The following is a 21,466-nucleotide window of genomic DNA, read 5'->3' as shown; positions in this document are numbered from 1 at the left end:
CCCACTGATAATATAGCCATAATCATACTGTTTCCTGTCTGTTGATTTATCATCAGTACAAATAAAATAAATAAATAAATAAATAAATAAGTAGGCTTGCATAACTTACGCATTAAGTCTGTCCGCATTTTTTGCCAAGCCATCCCCTTCGCCTTGCTAACTATTGCCCCTTTTAGTGATTACCGCTTTATATTCTACACCGAGCTGCATCAGCATGGTTTGATCCACCGGAGAGAGGAACACGGCTCTCGTTTTCTTTCCCTTTTGTGACGTAATATCCGCTTTTTGACAATCCACTGTTCTGGGCTGCTTGTACACACCATGCACACGCTCAATTGAAGCTTATTCCAGCCTGGCTAGAGTTAACGCTGATTAGACAAGGCTGAATTGTGTTCATGGAAAAGCCTAAGCCTTGAGTGGAAGTTGACGTTAAGTTAAACTGGGCTTTTTCAATTAGCGCAGATTTCTGTAGCAGCATTAACGGAATACTGCCCTGGTTAGGTTTAAGAAAAGGTCATGTTTAGGGTTAAAATAAATAAACGTAACAAAATAATTCAACGGTGCCTTTTGGTTTCTCATGGGGCATGAACAACGGTCTCCTGGGTTAAAATCCTGTGTTTGTTTGACCCATCCGTAAACCCCAACCTCCTCCATACGCATATTTTGTTTATTAATCTACGTCACCTGACGTGTAAATATGGGTCGTAATTAGCTGCTTGTACAAATGACTTGTGGTGTCCTTTCTTGAGGGAGCACAGTCTCATAATAACAGTATAACAGTTTTGCCTTTTTAGAAGCACTAACACTAGATATCGGAGGCAGAAGTCAGTATATGAGCATTTAAAAAACATTCACAATGTAATGACCAGTATTCATTTGTTTACATTTTTGATCTGAAATTGTTTTCTGAAGTGTTGAGAACAATTTTATCTTGAGCTGCACATTTTAAAGTTGCAAAATACCCTTAATCATATAATTGGTATTCCTGTACTGCAATGTCTCGCTGCCTGTTGGTCATCATATACGTCGATACAGATATACCTGTGATAAACTGTTATTAGATGAAAATATCAGTCAGTCAATATATTGGTCGGGCTGTAAACTGATGCAATCATAGTACAGGTGATCCATTTGCTGACCTGTAGTGTGTTGCTGATTTTTTTAAAGCAGAAAATCACTATTTCATCTAATCATAAAATGCTCTCAGTGGTGTAGACCTGTTTAGACCAGCCAGATCTCACCAAAAAAACTACCATATAGGTCGGGAGCACAAACAGCTTGTTATGACCCATAGTTATAGTTTATTGCTATGATGTATAGATGTCAATTATTTGTCCAAAGTAACAAACTTGCATTAATTTAATAATATTTTCGGGCAGATGTTGCAGGAGGGTAAATAGTGTGCTTGGTCACAACAGCATTAGATGAAGCATTAGTGAGGATACCTCGACATGCTGACTTGTGTTATTGACGTATTGGGGCTGTCAGAAAAATAGCAAAGTCCCAGCCATAATTAGCATTTTTTTGTTGACATGAACAGTATTTACTCGCCGGAATATGGCAATTAAGGAGGCCTCCATATGACATGAATGCGACATCTGCCCCAGCAGGACTGTCTCTGAGTCACCAGAGGCTCCTCATTGTCAGAAGCTCCAGACCAGACATAACGAGATCTTGTGTGTATGTCTGTGATCAGTAACTGGAAACACTGTCACTCCAAGACAAAGTGGACTGCTGTGCCATCAACATTGTGGACAGTCTCAGTAAAAATAAGCACACTCAGTTGTTTCAGAAGGCTCAGCTCGCACCCTTGACGCAGTGAATCATAAGATGTAAATCATAAAGAGGCCTCGCACATGTGACAAAACAAACAAAACACCTGTCAGCGCCCACATCCCTTCATTCGGTAGCACAAATAATGCAGATACTCATCACAAGTGCAAATGATGATCAGAGATGCTTTTATTTCTCTATATGTATATGTTTTTATGACAGCCATACTTTAATGCCCTAACCAAGTGAATTATTTTATACATGTAGTGACTTGATTTGAGGTTTTTAAATATGTCATACAAGCATTCATATTCAGCTGAAGTAGGAAAAGTCACCGCGCTAAAAAAACAACTTTCCACCCTGACATCTACAGTATATACGATCCCAGCAGAATTCTCTCTGGGAATTTGAGCTGTGCTTTTTTTTCCAGTCATAGCTGTGTCCTCCAGATGACATCACTTGAGGGGACATCATCAAACTTTAAAATGACTTTCCAAACAAATGAAACTGAGCGGGGCCTGTTAACAGAATGAGAAGCCTTGCTTTTTGACTATTATTTCCCCCAAGATGAACTGTAATCACTTTGGTGATTCCCTGGCTGATAGTTGACTGTTTTAGTGGTTAATATACAAAAAAATAAATCAACATTTAAACAGGAAGTGATGTCGATCAAGCAGCGAATTTGTCACTGCCAGTTTAACTTCACAAACAAAAAGTGTCTTTAAGATTTTTACCATGTTGTTATCAGCGCCCCCATTTCCTTTGTGCATTGCATTGTGGGAGAATAGTTTCCACCAACAGATTTAGTCTGCACTCTGTATTGAGTGTACACCATTTTGTCATTTTTGCTGTGTGAACATGCTGTGCTAAAAACCAACTCAAAAGCAGTATGGACTGAGTCTGCTGTTGTGCCTGCTTACAGGCATACTTGTGTCAACCCTCCCAATTTTACCAGGACATTCAGTTTTCATTGCCCTCTGCTGCCCTTCCTTCTGGGTCCCAGCTCTCACGTATTTCTCTGGATTCATGAGTAATATTTTTATTTATTTTTTCCTTTTCGTATTCACAACCTGTTTCTGGCGTGTATGAGCCCTAGGAGTCTTAAAGTCTACTGTTTCCACCTGGAAAACAACACAGCTACACCAAATGTTTCTTGGCGTGTACATAATGCGGAAGGGAGCTGCTCGTGCTTCGTCTTCCTCAGTGAGTGAGAGATGGAGACTAAGAAATACTCCAGCAACTTTCAGCTCCCTGGGAAGAAGAATTCCCGTTTCTGAAGTAAAGTTTTAAGAGGCAGGGGCATGCGTTTTGTAAAATCTGCTGTGTCGCTTTTTCCATCATGCACGGGGGTTGAACAGTGTAATCAAATGAATAATAACTGATGAATATCAGTTCATGCCAGACATTCATGCAAGTTCACAAAAGAGGGCCGAAGTATTTAACATACTAAACATAGCTGCCCTTATTTTGTTATTTTCCATCCTTTAAAAGTCAGCAGAATGTCCTGACCACCCACTTTAGTTTCAAAATCCTCCCTATTTTAGAGGTCTAAAGGTTGAAAATGATTGCAGTCGACCACTGACATATTGCTGTCTTGGTAAGGTGACATAAGTCAGGTAGCTATGGTGCAAAAATCGATGAAGTTCATGTATTTAATGTGGATTTGTCTAGCTGACACCCAAACCCACCTGATACCAGTCTTACGGATCACACCAGAGCATCTCTAATTGTAGTTTCATTAATGATTGTTTCCCATGGGTTGCATTTACATCTAGGGTCGGTTTTCATTAGGTACATCTTTTGGTAAATGAATAGCTACTGTGAGATTTCACGGTTATTCAAACACAAATTCACAGATGTGTTCAGTGGGGCTGCTCATGCCATGATCACTTAGTTTGAGTGATGGCACATTGTATCCTTATACTGCATCTATTTTATGTCTGCAGGAAAAAAAAATCAATCCTGTGGAAAAAGAGGTTATGATTTTATTCAGTTTATTAAAAAAATAAAGTTTCCAAATGTGTATTAATAGAGGTACATACTAAAGGTTGAGTATGTTTCTCCAACACCCACTCACAGTCTTCCTCTTTCTGTCTTTCTCTCCCTCTGTATCACAGTTAGCTAGAGGCTGTTGCCACCCACACACTTCGTCCTGACAGCAATTTACATTCAGAATAGCCCATGTGAACACATCCATGTGTTATAATATGTCACGTTTACTTAGAGCACCGCGTGTAGCAGGTGACTGCTTTTGTGGTGGAGATGTTAAAAATTGGAAATACGCTAAATATCCGTCCGCAGGGTCATTTCAGTGTGTCAGGTTTCAGCTCCACACGAGACACAAAAGACACGGCAATATTTCCTCCTGTTGAGGAAGATAGGTCTGATCAGATCACTCTTAGCAGAAACACAGTGTTGTGCAGCATGTTACTTTGTGTCTTTCATCATCTTTATTGTGCAGTTTTGTGCCAATATCTTCTACAGTTCAAGTAGGAGCCCTTGGAGTTGTTTCCATGGATACCAAACAATTAGCTTGGATTCAGAATAGAACCTGGAGAGTCGCCTATTTAGAGGCTTTGGGAGCGAGGAAATCATAGGATGACAGAGTATCTTGTTTCTCTGTTGCAAAGGGGAAAAACAGCTCCTCTGGGTAATGGGTAATTTCTAAAAAAATAAAAAAAACAACAACAACAGATCAATCACAGACAAAAATAGCCGAGCAGAACGAATATCAACATGAGACATAATCATGTTTTTAGCTTTAAGAAACCAACGTATGGATGAATCAGTGACACTTAATGCTACACTTTCACAAGATCAAATGTATGATGACTGGTTTCGATTACACAACCAGCTTAGAAATGAACACATTCAGAACAATATATATCTATATATAATAGGACATGGCTTTATTGTTCAACCAGGGCTAAAAAAAATCTTTGGTTTGAAGTAGAGATGCTTCGTTCCCCACAGTATAGCTGTCATTACTATGGAGATAGATTTGTCTCATTATTATTTGTGGAAGCAGGTTGACAATCTGCGTGTAAATGTGTAATCTGCAAATGTAAAACAACTTTCACAAATACAAAAAAGAAAAGTATCTTGCAAATATACAAATACACTGCAAATACACAAACAGGTTCCCAAAAAAAAGGACTCAAAAAATCCTACCTCCAGACTAACTTTTTTCAGTCGCAGCACTGTAGCCCCTCACTGAAAAATTTTAGGAGCACAAGCAGAAAATTTAGGGGCACACGTTAAAACATGCTACAATGCAGTTATTCACATTTTTGGCCATTTTAACTGTATCATAAACTATATGTAGTCTGCTGTACTTTAACATTGGACTGTTTTAATTAGGGGCCGGGCAGCCTAAGCTGCCAGGACCCTATTGTTATCCTGCATGTTCTTCTTCTTCTTCTTCTTCTTCTTCTTCCAAGGAAATCCTACTTCCCACTCGCGAAAAATCACCAAACTTTGCACAAAGGTCCAGTCCCATGCCAGATTGCCTCGGCTGCAAAAACAGGCCAATAGTCCTGATGGTGATGCTATAGCAAGCCTCTAAAGTTCAAAATTTTGAAAATTCACAACAAATCAACCATATGTGCTACAGATTTGCAACTTTCACCAAAATGTAGCCCCAATACTGAAGAAACTTTTGTACATTTAAACCTATTGCAAATTATGAAGTCCATAACCTGTTTTTTTCAAAAACTGTAAAACATATTAAACCTATCTCCTCCCACAATTTTTGCTCAATTGACACCAAACTTGCTACAGAGCATCTTCAGACTGTCATACACAAATGGTCCACACAGATTTTTGATTTATCGAAAATTGAGCCTACAATGCATCAAAATGTTTGACTGTAAACGGTATTGTAAACATATACTTGCAAATTCTTGCTAAATACATTTTCAATGTTCATTTAAAAAAAAAAGACAAAATTTTGGAGTCATGGTAGATGATGTTTGGAAAATATCAGAATTTTATCTCAAAAACTGAATTTTTTACAGCATTTTGAATTTCGCTCTCATGCGAACAATTGGAGTCAATGCAAAAATGGCATTTTTAAACATCAGTTTTTCACTTATGGAGCCAGTAAATCATTGTTAAAAACAAATGACCAACATCTCCATGCTGTCTAGATGCAATTTGTGTATTTTCGGATTTTTGTCTCAATAACTGAATTTTTGACAGCCGTTTGAAATCTGCCTTTACACACTAACAGCTGCTGTCTTGCAAACAGGTTTCTGGCTTAGTCAATTTATGAAGCTACATGTAACATTTCCATTTGCCAGTTAGCTCAGTGAGATAGAGGATAGTTCTTGGTGTTGAAGATTGTGAGTTCAAGCCTCAGCTTGTGCAACATTTCCATATGAGAAATCAACCCAAACTTTTCATAAAGGTCCAGTCCCATGCCAGATGTCCTCAACTGGAAACACAAGACAACAGTCCTGATGGTGGCGCTACAGCAAGCCTCTAAATTTCAAAACTTTGAAAATTCATAACAAATCAACCATATGTGCTACAGCTTCGGAACTTTCACTTTGAAATTTGCTTTTCCATGGCCGTCACCCTGATGCTTGGCTTAGTCAATTTGTGAAGCCACACATGAACTGTCACTTGCCAATTAGCTCAGTGAGATAGAAGACGGACCTCAATCTCAGAAGTTGTGAGTTCAAGCCTCAGCTAAGGCAGAATGGACATTCTTCTGTGAAAGTCCTATGTTCAGGCATCATGCTATGTGGATTAGTGACTACCAAGGTTAAAATAATTATGATCCAGGCAGTTTCGCGGAGAGACAAATACTCTTTATCAACACTTTTCCCTGTTATCCCTTGTGTCTTTTCCCTGTTGATTTGGCTTAGCTATCAGTCAATATGCAGAGTCTATCCAATAACTAATTTTACATTTTAAAAAATGTTTTCATCTTTGTCACCATGGATAATGTTTAGCTTTAAGCTAGATCAGGCCAGTTTGTTCGTAATTGCTAGAACTTAATTTTATTCTTACTTTCTTGTTCTTGAGTTTTTTCTTTCCTTTGTATATTATGAGTCTGATCACTTTAGCCACTCATCCACAATTTGAAGGGCATGCCATAATTATATGATGTAACTTCTATGTTGTGATGTTTTGTTTTAGTGTGTGTGTTGCTCAGAATTGCCTAATTTTACCTAAAATTGCCTGGCCCCGACGGCTGCTGCGCAGCAGCTGTAATTATTGAAGTATTCAGCATCACAAAGACTTGTACAGATGTGAAGCCCTGACTATAACTGACTGATCTTTAATTTAAGCTGTTATCTTGTATTTTTTTTTACTCTGAAGACATTAACCTTATAGTCAGACACAGTTTATTTAGCCTCTGTAGTTTAGGAGACAGGCCTGCTCAGCTGCTCTGCAGCAGGAAACTGTTATTAACTGTTATAAATAGTTCTTGACAGTTAGGCCTATTAAAGTGTTACATGAATTGAGTAGGCCAGAAATAATATTTAACCACATCATGATACAGAAAAATGTTTACGTACAGGCTGTAGAGGGACTGAAAATGCATTTTATTATTGCAGCTTATCAGGCTGTGCAGTGTGGTAGGCTGAAAAACCTACAAAAAAAAAACAGCAAAAGAAGGTCTTCTAATATAAGTAAGGTCCAATTTATTGAGTTATAGTCCTTATTTATTTTCTGATATTGAAGCGTGCAGCCTGATATATTGAGATGTATTAATACACTTTTGTTCAGTCACAAAAAAGACTATACATGGGATTTATATCTTGTTATCTGCGGGTGCATATGAATTGGCACTGTTCATCAGTTATATGACATATATATGAATATAACAGCAGCGATAGTTGAACGTTTCCACGGCAACGAGTAAAATAGTCCTGAGGGCTGTCTAGCAGTCACTTGCAGTCTCTACTTTACGTGATGACAGTAAATACGTCACACAAGGTACAGCTTAAGTTTGCAAGAGCTCAGTCCGTAAGTCCAGAGGGTAGACATCTGGACTCAGCCTCTGACTTGACACTCTCACACACAGTTTTTTTGTGTGTGTGGAATTTTCTGTATTTAAAGGTACGTTTTATATTTGCAAAATATTCATGTAATTTTACAAATCTTTTTTTTTTATATATATATATTTGTGGAAGGTGTTTTATATTTACAGATTACACATTAACACAGGGATTGTCGATCTGTTGACACAAATAATAATATAGATACAAATCTATTTTCATACATTACAAACTCTAAACTGTGTGTTACGTGGTAGCTTCTATGGAGTCCACCATGTTGCTGTCTGCGGTAGCCCAGAATGGACAAACTTAACACTGGATATATAGCGGCATTTGTGTTTTCGTGTTTTTGTGTCAGCCACCGTTGTTCTCCTACATGCTTAGCACATGGGAGAAGATTCCATTGCTTGCAATCTGCAACCTCAGCCACTAGATGCCGCTAAATCCTACACACCAGACCTTTAAGAGTCATTGTCACCTATAGTAACAACTAATTGTGTAATACTTTAAACTGTGAAACTGTTGTATTTTCTGAGACACTTATCATACCATGAAAATCTCATGTCTCTGCAACCCTTGTGTGTTATTTGAACATGAACAACAGCAGTTGAGAAGCAAAGAGCACACGCATGTGTTCACAACAATGGGACAGTGTTTGCACAGAAAGTTTTAATCTTGAAATACAAATGTTTACAACGTAGAGAGAAACGGATCCTTTTTTGGTATCGATCATACTGACGCTAGAATGATCTTCAAAACAAAAATGTATTATCTTTAGTATTTTGGGATGGATCCGCCCACCCCTGCTCACCAATGTCATTTTCACTTTACGCAGAAGCCAAGGTAGGGCTTCTCAAGAGCAGTTCATTTAAATGATCGATTAATAAAGATAATAATTTACTAGTTATTTCTGTAACTGGACTTACAACAATTTGCACAGCAGTGTCAATCTCATCCATGTTTGTTACTATTTTTCTGTCACTATTTTTCTTATGAATGTAGGGATGCAGAAATACCGTGTCACCACCTACTAAAACCCTGATTGGTCATCAGTAATAGTCAATATGAGACCTATTTGAATTGCTGAGCAATTTAGACATGTAGGCGACAGTCCACAGGTCTGGAACCAGACTAGGAAATAGGAACATTTTTCAGGAGGGAGGAAATTTGCTCATAAAAATGTTGCATAAAAATAGAAAGCTCTGTTTATAAAACCCTTCTTGCATATCTGTTGTTCGTATAAAGGGATGATGATTTTGGAGTAATGTGTGGAGTATTCACACTCACCAATGCCCCCGCTCCTGTGCACTCGCCTCATCTTCCTTAGCCAGCGCACAGTCATGTAGAGGAAGCGTCAGATCTGATTCCCCACAGATATGTGTCTATACTTTTATAGACCCGTCATCATGTTCCATTTTGCACAAGCCCAAAGTCAGACAAGGACCGTAAAGATCAAGATGACTCAGTGCTACTTCTTCCCACCATATAGATATCCGATGTAGTTCTCACATCAGCTTTTGCTTCATTTTCCACCGGCCTTGGATACGGACGGTTTTCCAATGGATGAATAGTGTCTAAATGTCTCTCAGGCTGTCACATCATTGTTCTTTGTGCTTTCTGAAGGCTGTAGCTGTGTGTCCTTGTTGGTGAGCTTCACTCACGCCGACTATTCTGCATTGTTGATGTGCTGGTAGCTTATTTGTGATTATTATGTATGTGTCATACTATTTTCCTTTCTGTATGTGACCAAAGCAGCTGCGAGGTAATGACACAAGCTGTGAATGAGATAATGTAATAACTTGTCAAAATGTAATTAAATGTCCCTCTTAACTGATCAACAGTGACCTCATAAATTGTGCTTTTTGGTAACAATTTGATAATAATAATGTAAAAAAATATTGCTTAAATAACTTACGAGGAAAAGAATATCCAACATTATAATGACATTATCTATTAAACTGCAAAATTATACCAATATGTTTTATTCCTTCTGTGACCCATTTCAAGGGACATTCTGTGTCATTTTGTTATTACATCATCAAATCTCTGTAATAATGCTCATGGCCCCATGTTGTTTTAAAATCTCACAGGAGTGTCAGAGCACTTTGTAAGCCAACACACTGTTAATTGTCATTCAAGGTGAAAAGAAAAGGGGTGTTTTTTTTCAACAGCGCTCTTGCATATTTTACCGTTTCTTCACTACAAAATGTGTTTGGATGAGCTCTAAAAGTTATTCATTTGTTTCCTGATTCTGCGCCATTTTCCTATTATTAGCTGCCAAAGTAAGTGTGACACATTTGACATTAAATTGTCATAATCGCTGAATGCATTGTGTAATTGCTACCTAATTTAGATGACACGAGCGCAGATTAACTGTCTGAGCAATCTTGCCAAATTTGATGGAAATTTACCCAGCAACAGCCCTACAGCAACATGATAAATTTAAATGGCCTTAACTCAGCAGCCATTAGTCTGACTCACAGGCAGTTTGCAGGGCTCATCATCAAAATCCTGAGATTCTCAGCATGTTGGTAATCAGCATGATCTTTGATAAAGCACCATATGAATTTTGGAAAAATACTCAAACACATTTTTATAATAATTAGAATAACACATTTAGAGTATCCTTTGAGGGTTGGACACCATTTGTTGACAGGGTGTAATGACTTATTGATCTCTTTCTTTCTCTTCGAATAGACCAATCCCGCAGGGCAAGTTTTGCCTCTGTAAGACAGTCAAGCATGGAGACCCCTCCCAATGCCACCCCTCAGCCCTTCAGACAGCCGGTGAGTACAGTAGGGTCTGTCACACTCTCCTGATGTGTATCGAAGCTTTCTGCTCACATAGAAGACACAACCTGTTGTTATTCCCAGGTCGTTGCTTTGTCACAGCCTCTCGTCTGTATCAGAGGCACTGCTGTCTTCTGTGTGATACACGTAGATAATATATAATAACTGGCTGTGGTTATGATTGGGCAACAAAACTACTTGGCTAGGCTCAGAAAGAAAGATCATGGTTTGGATTAAATGGGCGCCTTTCAAAGCACTCAAGGACACCTTACAGGACACAGTTAAAAACAAGCAGCAATGTATCCATAGATAATAAAGTCAAACAAAGCAATAATATACAATAACAAGTTCATAGAATAGTAGTTAGAAAAACTAGGCATGAAATTCATAAAGTGCAAATCTTGATATGTGTGTCACCATTAGGTGAGACCAAATATGCTAGCGAGAGGACGGGAGAGTGTGTAATTATGAAGGTGTTCAGAAAGGTACAAAGGGGCATAACATACATTCATAACTTCCTTCACCTTTTGTTAAAATGCATCAACATTTCCTTTTGGTTTCACACGGAACATGAACAGTAATCTTCGACGTGAAAGTCCTGTGTTTGTTTGACCCATCCATCAACCTCGACTGCATGTCTGTGCAGATTTTGTCGCTCATTCTAGCAGTTGCTCTGAGCGTCTAATATTGCAGCAGATGGGTTTACATTGGAGTTAGTTGAAACCCTGGTGCGTCTCATAAAAAAACTAAAGGGAGCCTTGTGGGTATGCTTCAGACGCAGAGGGGCATGACTGACTTGGAAAACATGAACGGGGCACCACAGTAGCTTACCTGGTCGAAGGCGCTCACAGTGTATCAAGGCTAGCCTGGGTTGATTACAACCTGTATCATCCTCTCTACCCCCTGCCTTTCCTGTCTCTCTCAAGCTATCGCTATCTAAAAAAGATATCTTGAACAAAACAAAAACTTGTACACTTTTTCGGGCCCAGTCCGATCTTGTAAACTCCCACCAGGAGCAAAAAGCCAGTGTGATGCCTGAAGGAGAGCTGTGACTTCCATAGATCATTTTAATACATAAGGTTTCTAGCCAAGCCCACTAGAATTGCATTTTGCCGTATATTCTAAAACCTGGGGAGGTTGTTTTTACTATTTACTTATTATTCTCTATTTCCCCCTGTTGAAACTCAAGAGTTTTCTCAATCGAAGGCTGAAGGGCTCCATCAAGAGGGCGAAAAGCCAACCCAAACTGGACCGGACCAGCAGCTTCAGACAAATGATTTTGCCCCGGTTTCGAAGTGCTGACCAAGAGAGGTAGGCAACCTTTACTGTATAAAGCATTCACATAATTCAAGTTAATACCAACTGTTTTCCAATTCAGTGTCACGTGGGGGTTGGAGCCTGTCCCAGCATGTTTTGGGCAAAAGCCAGGAAAACACAGTGGACAGGCTGCCAGTTTATCAAAGCTCTGACAAATGTATTCGTATCAGTGAGTGATTTAGTGTTCACATTCACCTGATATACACGTTAAAAGCTGGAGAAGCCACGGCTGCAATTAATCATGTGTTGTTATGTGATCATAAAATGTTTTCTAGTTATTACAAATAATTATTCATCATCTCAGAGACTCTCTAGTTGTCATATCAGGAGCAGTAGGTTAAAATGCATTGATTTCTAATGTGGTAATCATCTCTAATCAGTAGACATAAGGCATGACTGTTACACATGTGTTACAGTTTTTGTTGTGCCAAGATCAGACAATAATTATGTCATTATGACAAATTAAAACATCAAAAATAATTGCAGCATGGATTCTGTGTACCTTGGGATCATGTTCTGGACTGTAGGAGGGAGCTGGAGCACCCAGCGGAAACCCACACAAAGCCAGGGAGAATACACTGACTCCACGCACAGAGAACCAGAGACCATAGACATCTTGGCATCTCTGCTTTCATTTGATAGTTGACAGTGTGGAGCCTCACAAGAAATGTGGAGAGAAAGAGAGAGAGAGGTATGACATTTAGGAAACGTCCCTGGATGGAATCACGTCAGGGAACACTGTGGTTGTACAGTCTCTATTAACCACTAGGATGCCCCTCCATCGACCATTTCACTGTGAGACGATGGTGTTAACCACTGAGCCAAAGTTCTGCACCACAACCATCACAAAGATGACATATACAGTACATGTAACTTAAATAAGCCTGTTATTGCACTTCTTAAAGGGATAGTCAGTATTTTATGAAGTGAAGTGAAAATGTATTTTTGCCACTTTGAAAAATCAGTATCACTTTCAGGGAATGTTATAATTAGAATAAAACATTAGCCCTTTCCGATGGGTGACTGAAGCCTTTATTTCAATCTACAGACTCCTTTGCCACGATTGGTGAATTTGAGCTAACTCTTTAAAACAACAAAATCACACAATGACACAAACAAACTAACCTATCGAGGCAGTGGTAGACCAGCAACTCCGCTGTTCTCTGATGTATTATTAGTCTGGTCACTTTGAAGAGAGAGTAGATAACCGCTTCAGTTCCCCCATTGGAAAGGGCTGGCTGATGGCAAAGTAAAGCGGTGAAAATATTTTAAGTATAGTGTACACTTGAGTTATTTAAATGTTTTTCTGTGGCAGTACATTGTTTAGCTTCCATGGCGGCACGCCTGTCTGCCTCTCCAAACTGGAGGCGTGCCGGCTGACATCTACTGAAGGTAATACACTGACTATGGATAACTACCCCATACAACCCCACTTCAAAAGATCCGAACCGCCCCTTTAGGCTTTGGACGGTACTCAATCGTCAATGATAAAATCTGTTCTTGCTTTGATGGTTGACGTGCCGCTCTGTGTACTGGCTGTTACTTTAGTGCGTTAGCTCTGACGACAGTACGCCAGAATTGCCTCTGCATAGAAACCTCTCACTTCTGTTGCTGAAGACTTCTTTTCTTTTTGAGCTGCAGCAAGAACATTGCTAACCTCAATACTTAGCTTCAAGGTTGCGCCTCATTACAGGCTGATTGTGTCCTGTAATGATGGTGTATAGTGTGTGTAATTATAGTGTGTTATATTAAAGCAGAATGTGGCAGTTGTTACTGAGGGTATTGATACCGTTTATGACTATATTGTCTTTGCATCATTTAGTTTTAGTTTCCCATTTATTGTAGCTGTAGGAAGGATTATCTCAGCTCGACCAGCTCAGTCCCACTAGCGAAGCTAAAGAAATTGGGTGTGCCACATCTAATTATCTCTTCAACACATAATAGGCTAGACTGATGTGCACCTCTACAAACATATAACCATCAGTTCTGATTTGTGGTAGGGTGCTCGACACTCCTTAACAGTGTGGCTTGACAGAAATTAAAGAGCCAAGCAATGTTTTCAATTTGTGCTTTGGCCAAATCCTTCAGCCGTCTCCATGGTAATCAGAGACACCCTATATATATATATATATATATATATATATGTATATATATACGTATATATATATACGTATATATATACATATATGTATATATACAGTACAGGCCAAAAGTTTGGACACACCTTCTCATTCAATGCGTTTTCTTTATTTTCATGACTATTTACATTGTAGATTCTCACTGAAGGCATCAAAACTATGAATGAACACATGTGGAGTTATGTACTTAACAAAAAAAGGTGAAATAACTGAAAACATGTTTTATATTCTAGTTTCTTCAAAATAGCCACCCTTTGCTCTGATTACTGCTTTGCACACTCTTGGCATTCTCTCCATGAGCTTCAAGAGGTAGTCACCTGAAATGGTTTTCCAACAGTCTTGAAGGAGTTCCCAGAGGTGTTTAGCACTTGTTGGCCCCTTTGCCTTCACTCTGCGGTCCAGCTCACCCCAAACCATCTCGATTGGGTTCAGGTCCGGTGACTGTGGAGGCCAGGTCATCTGCCGCAGCACTCCATCACTCTCCTTCTTGGTCAGATAGCCCTTACACAGCCTGGAGGTGTGTTTGGGGTCATTGTCCTGTTGAAAAATAAATGATCGTCCAACTAAACGCAAACTGGATGGGATGGCATGTCGCTGCAGGATGCTGTGGTAGCCATGCTGGTTCAGTGTGCCTTCAATTTTGAATAAATCCCCAACAGTGTCACCAGCAAAACACCCCCACACCATCACACCTCCTCCTCCATGCTTCACAGTGGGAACCAGGCATGTGCAATCCATCCGTTCACCTTTTCTGCGTCTCACAAAGACACGGCGGTTGGAACCAAAGATCTCAAATTTGGACTCATCAGACCAAAGCACAGATTTCCACTGGTCTAATGTCCATTCCTTGTGTTTCTTGGCCCAAACAAATCTCTTCTGCTTGTTGCCTCTCCTTAGCAGTGGTTTCCTAGCAGCTATTTGACCATGAAGGCCTGATTCGCGCAGTCTCCTCTTAACAGTTGTTCTAGAGATGGGTCTGCTGCTAGAACTCTGTGTGGCATTCATCTGGTCTCTGATCTGAGCTGCTGTTAACTTGCCATTTCTGAGGCTGGTGACTCGGATGAACTTATCCTCAGAAGCAGAGGTGACTCTTGGTCTTCCTTTCCTGGGTCGGTCCTCATGTGTGCCAGTTTCGTTGTAGCGCTTGATGGTTTTTGCAACTCCACTTGGGGACACATTTAAAGTTTTTGCAATTTTCCGGACTGACTGACCTTCATTTCTTAAAGTAATGATGGCCACTCGTTTTTCTTTAGTTAGCTGATTGGTTCTTGCCATAATATGAATTTTAACAGTTGTCCAATAGGGCTGTCGGCTGTGTGTTAACCTGACTTCTGCACAACACGACTGATGGTCCCAACCCCATTGATAAAGCAAGAAATTCCACTAATTAACCCTGATAAGGCACACCTGTGAAGTGGAAACCATTTCAGGTGACTACCTCTTGAAGCTCATGGAGAGAATGCCAAGAGTGTGCAAAGCAGTAATCAGAGCAAAGGGTGGCTATTTTGAAGAAACTAGAATATAAAACATGTTTTCAGTTATTTCACCGTTTTTTGTTAAGTACATAACTCCACATGTGTTCATTCATAGTTTTGATGCCTTCAGTGAGAATCTACAATGTAAATAGTCATGAAAATAAAGAAAACGCATTGAATGAGAAGGTGTGTCCAAACTTTTGGCCTGTACTGTATATACATATATGTATGTGTATATATATATATATATATATACACATACATATATGTATATATATACATATATGTGTATATATATAAATACATATATATTCATGGGGGGATGTATGCTAATTGCTGACTAGCGGAAGCGTGCTGTCAGTTTACAATTGATTGGCATTTATGAACATACACACATGCCACCGATGTGTTCATGAATCCAGTGTCGTTTTTTTTATACGCAGATCTACTCACAGATTTATTAACATTTCATGAATGAGACCAAAAGTGAGTAAGCTAATTTAAGAAGATGGCTTTTGAATTCTGTAATGAAGTCCAGTGTGCAGATGTGAGGGGCAATTGACTTACAAAGACTAAGACAAATAACTAAGTTTAGATACAGCACAGGAGAAATCCAGCACCAAAATATCCACTAGCCCCACATTTCAGTTCAAGACAAGATACCTCTAAAACTATGAAATTCCCATGAGCCTTTGCTCCACTTTAAGATTATTCCTCACCTGGCATGCTTACAAGCTTAGATTAGCATTTGTGTGAAGATGTGTTTTAATCCTTTCCCAAAAAAACCCCTAAAATCTCTTCGGTGTTTTTAAAGGCTACGTGTGGCTGAAGCATAATGTGAATAAGTCTCACACTGCCGGCGGTGCCCTGAGGAGTCCACCTGACACTCTTTCAGGACATTGCCTTTTGTGATGCATTCACAGATGGTTTTAGCTTTTTCTGGCACCGTGGGTGGGTTGGTTAGTTAATTACATCTGTCATCGTAAAGCCTATAAGCCTATTGGTATAAGCATATACTTTATATTTATATATGCATATGGTGACTTTAAACATGTTGACCTGACAGAGATCTGAGTGGGGTCTGAACCTCATCTATTTAAATTAATTTGTGGCTTGTGCAGGTGTTTCTTTTCATCAGTGCACAACAGGAAACTATATAAAACTGTCAAGACTGTTATTTTGGAAAAAGATCTGAATTTCAAAGATCTGTTGGACACTCAAGTGAAATTGCTAAAATTACATTATGCCTACATTTATCATGTCAATGTGATTTCTGTTTCCAGTCATGGAGCAGCTTGCAGCTCTCAAGGCTCTCACACCATCTTTTTCTAGTTTTGTATTCTGACTTGAGGTCACATCCCGGGGGGTTTGGTCTTGCGTTGTGACCAAAATTTTATGCAGTTCCCACACAATTCAGTCATGACGCACATATGGGAAATGTAAAGATGTAGCGAGGGATAGGCAGAAAGTAAAAATATGTAACGCTGACAGTACACTTTCCTCCCGCCACAGGAGATGCATAATAGACATTTTCAGGGCAGGTGTGGATGTCTGATGCTCAGAGATTTGGAATGTGTTGTTCAGGACGAGATGTAAAAATCCTTTTTTGTGAAATGCAGAAGCCCAGTTCAAATGTTAAAATGAATTTGATTATTAGAAATGTATTCCATGGAGATAAGCCTGAAAGAGGTGGTGGTGGTAGCTTAATGGTGTTGGGGTTAAAGGGACTTTCTGCCTCAGACAGTGTGCCTTCCCCTCTAACCACAGCCACTCACAAGCTCCCACCGCTGCCTCAGACAGCTGCCTTCACAGCCTGCTTTGAGTTCTGCCCACACACGCTTAATTCACTCTGTAGTGTTAAGTTGACTTTGCTATAAACCCTCGGCGTCCAACTTCACACTCTAGCTTTCCAACGCAGCTGCTCTGCCTCTGCTGCCAAGTCAGTTTACCACAGCATCTCTCATGTACTGCATTCTGTGATGGCACTGCTCCTCAAACAAGACGATTCACTGCACCTATGACCAACAATAAATCTGGCCTCAAATTAGGGCTCTTCATTTGCTGCATAATTATCAGGTGTTTCTTCAAAGTCCCTGCTTTTTCTTGCCCTTAATTTTTCTCTGTGTTCAAAGCCAGCGTTAATAATGCAGCATGCTCGCACCAGCTTCTCAGTGCAGACAGACTCCACATTTTCAGTTCATTCTTCCAAGATAGCTTCAGAAAATGTTAAAGGAATAATTCAACATTTGGGGAAATATGCTTATTCACTTTCTCAATATAAATTAGATGCGAAGATTGATACCACTGACATTTTTGTCTGCTAAATATGAAGCCAGAGCTGTTAGCTTAGCTTAGCACAAAAACTGGAAACACGGAGAAACATCTAGCCTGGCTCTGTTCGAAGGTAACAAAATCCGCCTACCAATGTCACTAAAGTTCAAAAACACCTGTAAAATTACAACTTGACATTTTTAAACAAGGGTTTTTGCTTCTATTGAACAAATCAGGTATAACATGTTAATTAGCTTTAGTGGTGCTGGTGGGCAGATTTTAGCCTTTTTTAGTCTGTATGCTAAGCTAAGCTAAATGGCTGCTCATTGTAGCTGACAAATGCAAGAGTGGCAGCCTATCATCTTCTGATCCAACTCTCTGCCAGAAAGTTAATGAGCAAATCTCCCAAAATGTTTAACTGTTGCTTTAACTATGATGCAGCAAGCTAGCTCCAACATTTTGTATTCTTCTTCAAAGGTAGTTTCAGAAAATATTAAAGGAATAATTCAACATTTTACTTGTACACTTTCTCCATGAGAGTTGGATGAGAAGATTGATACCACTGTCATATTTGTCGGTTATATACAGGCCCCCAAGGACAGCCATTCAGCCTTGCTTCCAATTTTTCCTAGTGGCCATTGGCAGTATTGCAGTGAAAAAATCCCCTGTGACCCAAAAATGATTTTCTCCATCGACCACCATTGTAAAAATAGATGTCTGTACAACTGTTGACAGGACAATGCAAAATGCAAGGGTCAATTATGACTCTTTCTATTATGAATTTTTGATCAATGGAGGTTTTATATTTATAAAACTTTCCTTGAGCTGAGAAAAAAAATTTAGTGATATCGCCACAATGCAAAAGTCTATGAGCCGAGCGGGAACTCGAGGACGGGGCCAGCAGGAGAAACACCACAGCACATATTCAGTGAGCCGCATACTGCAGAAGTAAACCTTGAAGCTAGAAACTTTTTTGGCGTATGCCTCATGTGAGTGACTCAATTCCTTTATGCTAAGCTCACCTAATCACCTGCTGGCACTTAGTGAAACAACATGATGAGAGGGGTTTCAGTCTTCTCACCATCTCTCAAAACAAAGTGTTTTCCTTGCTACATTTTTTTCACTTTGTCCACTGGCCTTACTTGGCTTTAGAGACAGCCTTGACTCACCTTTTTGCTTTCTTATCCACCACCACTTTTCTTTCTCCTGACAGAGCTGCCCTCTGCTAAAGGGCTTTTTATAACTGCTCAGTATTTCTGCAGACAAGCCACCGAACAGTTTACATTTATCCCCGTTTTCACAACAGGCAACATTACATTTGCATCTGCATGTTTATATTCTTGTGCATTTGTAGGGAAATTTAAAGAATTGCTTTCCCAGCGCCAAAAGAGACACTGTGGGCCCATTTCCCTAACATCCAGCATGACTCACATAAGTCGAGTCAACAGACCAAACTGCAAACACCAGAGCTGAAAATCTGGCAGTCTTAAGTTTTCCATAAACTCATTATAAAAGGATCAGATCTCACAATTCACACTGACGTTGCAGGAGTGAGGATTTCTGAGCTGCGGTGACTCATTTTTATCAAAACCTTTCCGGATTGTTTATCTAAAGACCAAATGTATGATATCATATGATTATGATATAACATGATTTCTGAATTTTTCTCTCACCAGGACACGCTTGATGCAGAGCTTCAAAGAATCCCACTCCCATGAATCCCTACTTTCTCCTAGCAGTGCTGCGGAGGCTTTGGACCTAGTTTTGGACGAAGATGCCATAATCAAACCTGTCCACTCTAGCATTTTAGGACAAGAGTACTGCTTTGAGGTGTGTTGTATAATCACTTCATCCTCCCTGGCTGTACCTGCCTTCTAATGGACTTTAAACTAATTGTAAATTTCTTTAGACAACCAAAATAATTGAATTTAAAAAAATGTTTGTATGTAGTGATATCAAATCAGGTGCCACTATAAAGCCACTTCTCACCATAGATCCATGCAGTGTTTCGCTTTAAATGCAAATAATGAGACATTTAATAAATTAGGAATTTTAATTTTTGATTACAAATCTTTTGAATCAATTAATGGTCTTTTATATCAAGAACTTTTCTGGTTGCAGCTTATCAAATGTGAGAATTTTCTGTTTCCCCCCTTACCTTTGAGTTATGGACAAAACAAGCAATTTCATGATTTGTTACATAGTCTGTACCACATTCTATAAACTAACCCATTAATCACAAAAAACAATCAACAGGTTAATTGATAGCGAAAATAATTGTTTCCTGCAGCCATATAAGAAATATTTTATCATAATGAATATTTTGTCTGCAGGTAACCACCAATTCAGGGACAAAATGTTTTGCCTGTCGTTCAGCTTCAGAAAGGGACAAGTGGATTGAAAATCTGCAACGAGCGGTCAAACCTAACAAGGTAGATACAATAGATTTTTCAAGTTATAAATTCCAGCAACTCAGAATGACAAGATCCAGGTTGTAAAATGACGGACAGATGTGAATAAGGACTGTTATAATGCAGTAACAGAACTCCTCGTTCCACTTCCAGGACAACAGCAGACGGGTGGACAATGTGCTCAAGTTGTGGATCATCGAAGCTCGAGACCTTCCGGCTAAGAAACGCTACTATTGTGAGCTGTGTCTGGATGACATGCTGTATGCACGCACCACCAGCAAACCCCGGACTGACACCGTCTTCTGGGGCGAGCATTTTGAATTTAACAATTTGCCTACCATCCGTAGCCTTCGTTTGCACCTCTACAAGGAAACTGATAAAAAAAGACGCAAGGTAATGTCTTCTGTATCGATAAGAAAAGTTCAGGGTAAAAACCAAACATTTTATTGTGCTGTAAATATTTTAAAAAAAAAGAAATAATGTTTTTCTTGGTATTCTAGGAGAAAAGCACATATCTTGGCCTTGTCAGCATCCCCATCTCCAGCATCACGGGCCGGCAGTTTGTGGAGCAGTGGTACCCGGTGATACAGTCCAGTGTCTTGGCCAAAAGCGGTGGTGTTGGAAGTGCCAAAGTGATCAACGCCTCGCTACGTGTTAAGTCTCGCTACCAGACAATGAACATCCTCCCGATGGAGCTGTACAAGGAGTTTGCTGAGTACATCACCAACAACTACCGAACACTGTGTGCAGTTCTGGAGCCTCTGTTGAGTGTGAAAAGCAAAGAGGAGGTGGCGTTCGCTCTGGTGCACATCCTGCAAAGCACAGGGAAGACAAAGGTAAACAGAGGGCAAAACGTAGCCTGGTTGCATGTTGTTTTTTCATATATTGTTGCTGTACGATCTGTAGGTTTGTTTCATTGCTTTCCTTTGCGCACGCTCCATTGAACTCTAAATATAAACTCTTCTCAGGAGTTCCTGTCTGACATGGCGATGTGTGAGGTGGATCGGTTCATGGACCGTGAGCACTTGATCTTTCGTGAGAACACGCTAGCTACGAAGGCTGTGGAAGAGTACCTCAAACTGATAGGTCACAGATACCTCAAGGATGCTATAGGTGAGGCTGCTGTAGATCAACCCAACTGTATGTCCCTGTGTGTAATCAGATGTATTTGAAGCTGTGTCCGACTTGGCTAAATTCCAGCATGAACATCTGTCATTTAGCCAAAAAAAAAAAAAAGACTGCAACATTGTTTAATGTTGAGATTGTTTGATCTGCTTTGTG

General features: G+C 39.6%; 1 protein-coding gene across 5 annotated transcripts in view; it reads left to right on the top strand.

The window, feature by feature from the left end:
* Positions 1-21,466, top strand: part of LOC125905074 (ras/Rap GTPase-activating protein SynGAP-like) — a 64,681-nt gene that overhangs the window by 10,321 nt on the left and 32,894 nt on the right. For 4 of the 5 annotated variants that reach the window (XM_049602891.1, XM_049602894.1, XM_049602893.1 and 1 more), the window contains 7 exons: positions 10,482-10,570; positions 11,763-11,884; positions 19,451-19,604; positions 20,108-20,206; positions 20,318-20,578; positions 20,686-21,021; positions 21,154-21,298. In XM_049602891.1, the coding sequence (XP_049458848.1) occupies positions 10,482-10,570; positions 11,763-11,884; positions 19,451-19,604; positions 20,108-20,206; positions 20,318-20,578; positions 20,686-21,021; positions 21,154-21,298 (1,206 nt within the window). The remainder of the gene's footprint in view (positions 1-10,481; positions 10,571-11,762; positions 11,885-19,450; positions 19,605-20,107; positions 20,207-20,317; positions 20,579-20,685; positions 21,022-21,153; positions 21,299-21,466) is intronic. The other variant, XM_049602892.1, reaches the window with a different exon arrangement.

Source organism: Epinephelus fuscoguttatus, linkage group LG17 (assembly GCF_011397635.1).
Source record: "Epinephelus fuscoguttatus linkage group LG17, E.fuscoguttatus.final_Chr_v1".
Lineage (NCBI taxonomy): Eukaryota > Metazoa > Chordata > Actinopteri > Perciformes > Serranidae > Epinephelus > Epinephelus fuscoguttatus.
This window is presented reverse-complemented; position numbering and strand designations above follow the sequence as displayed.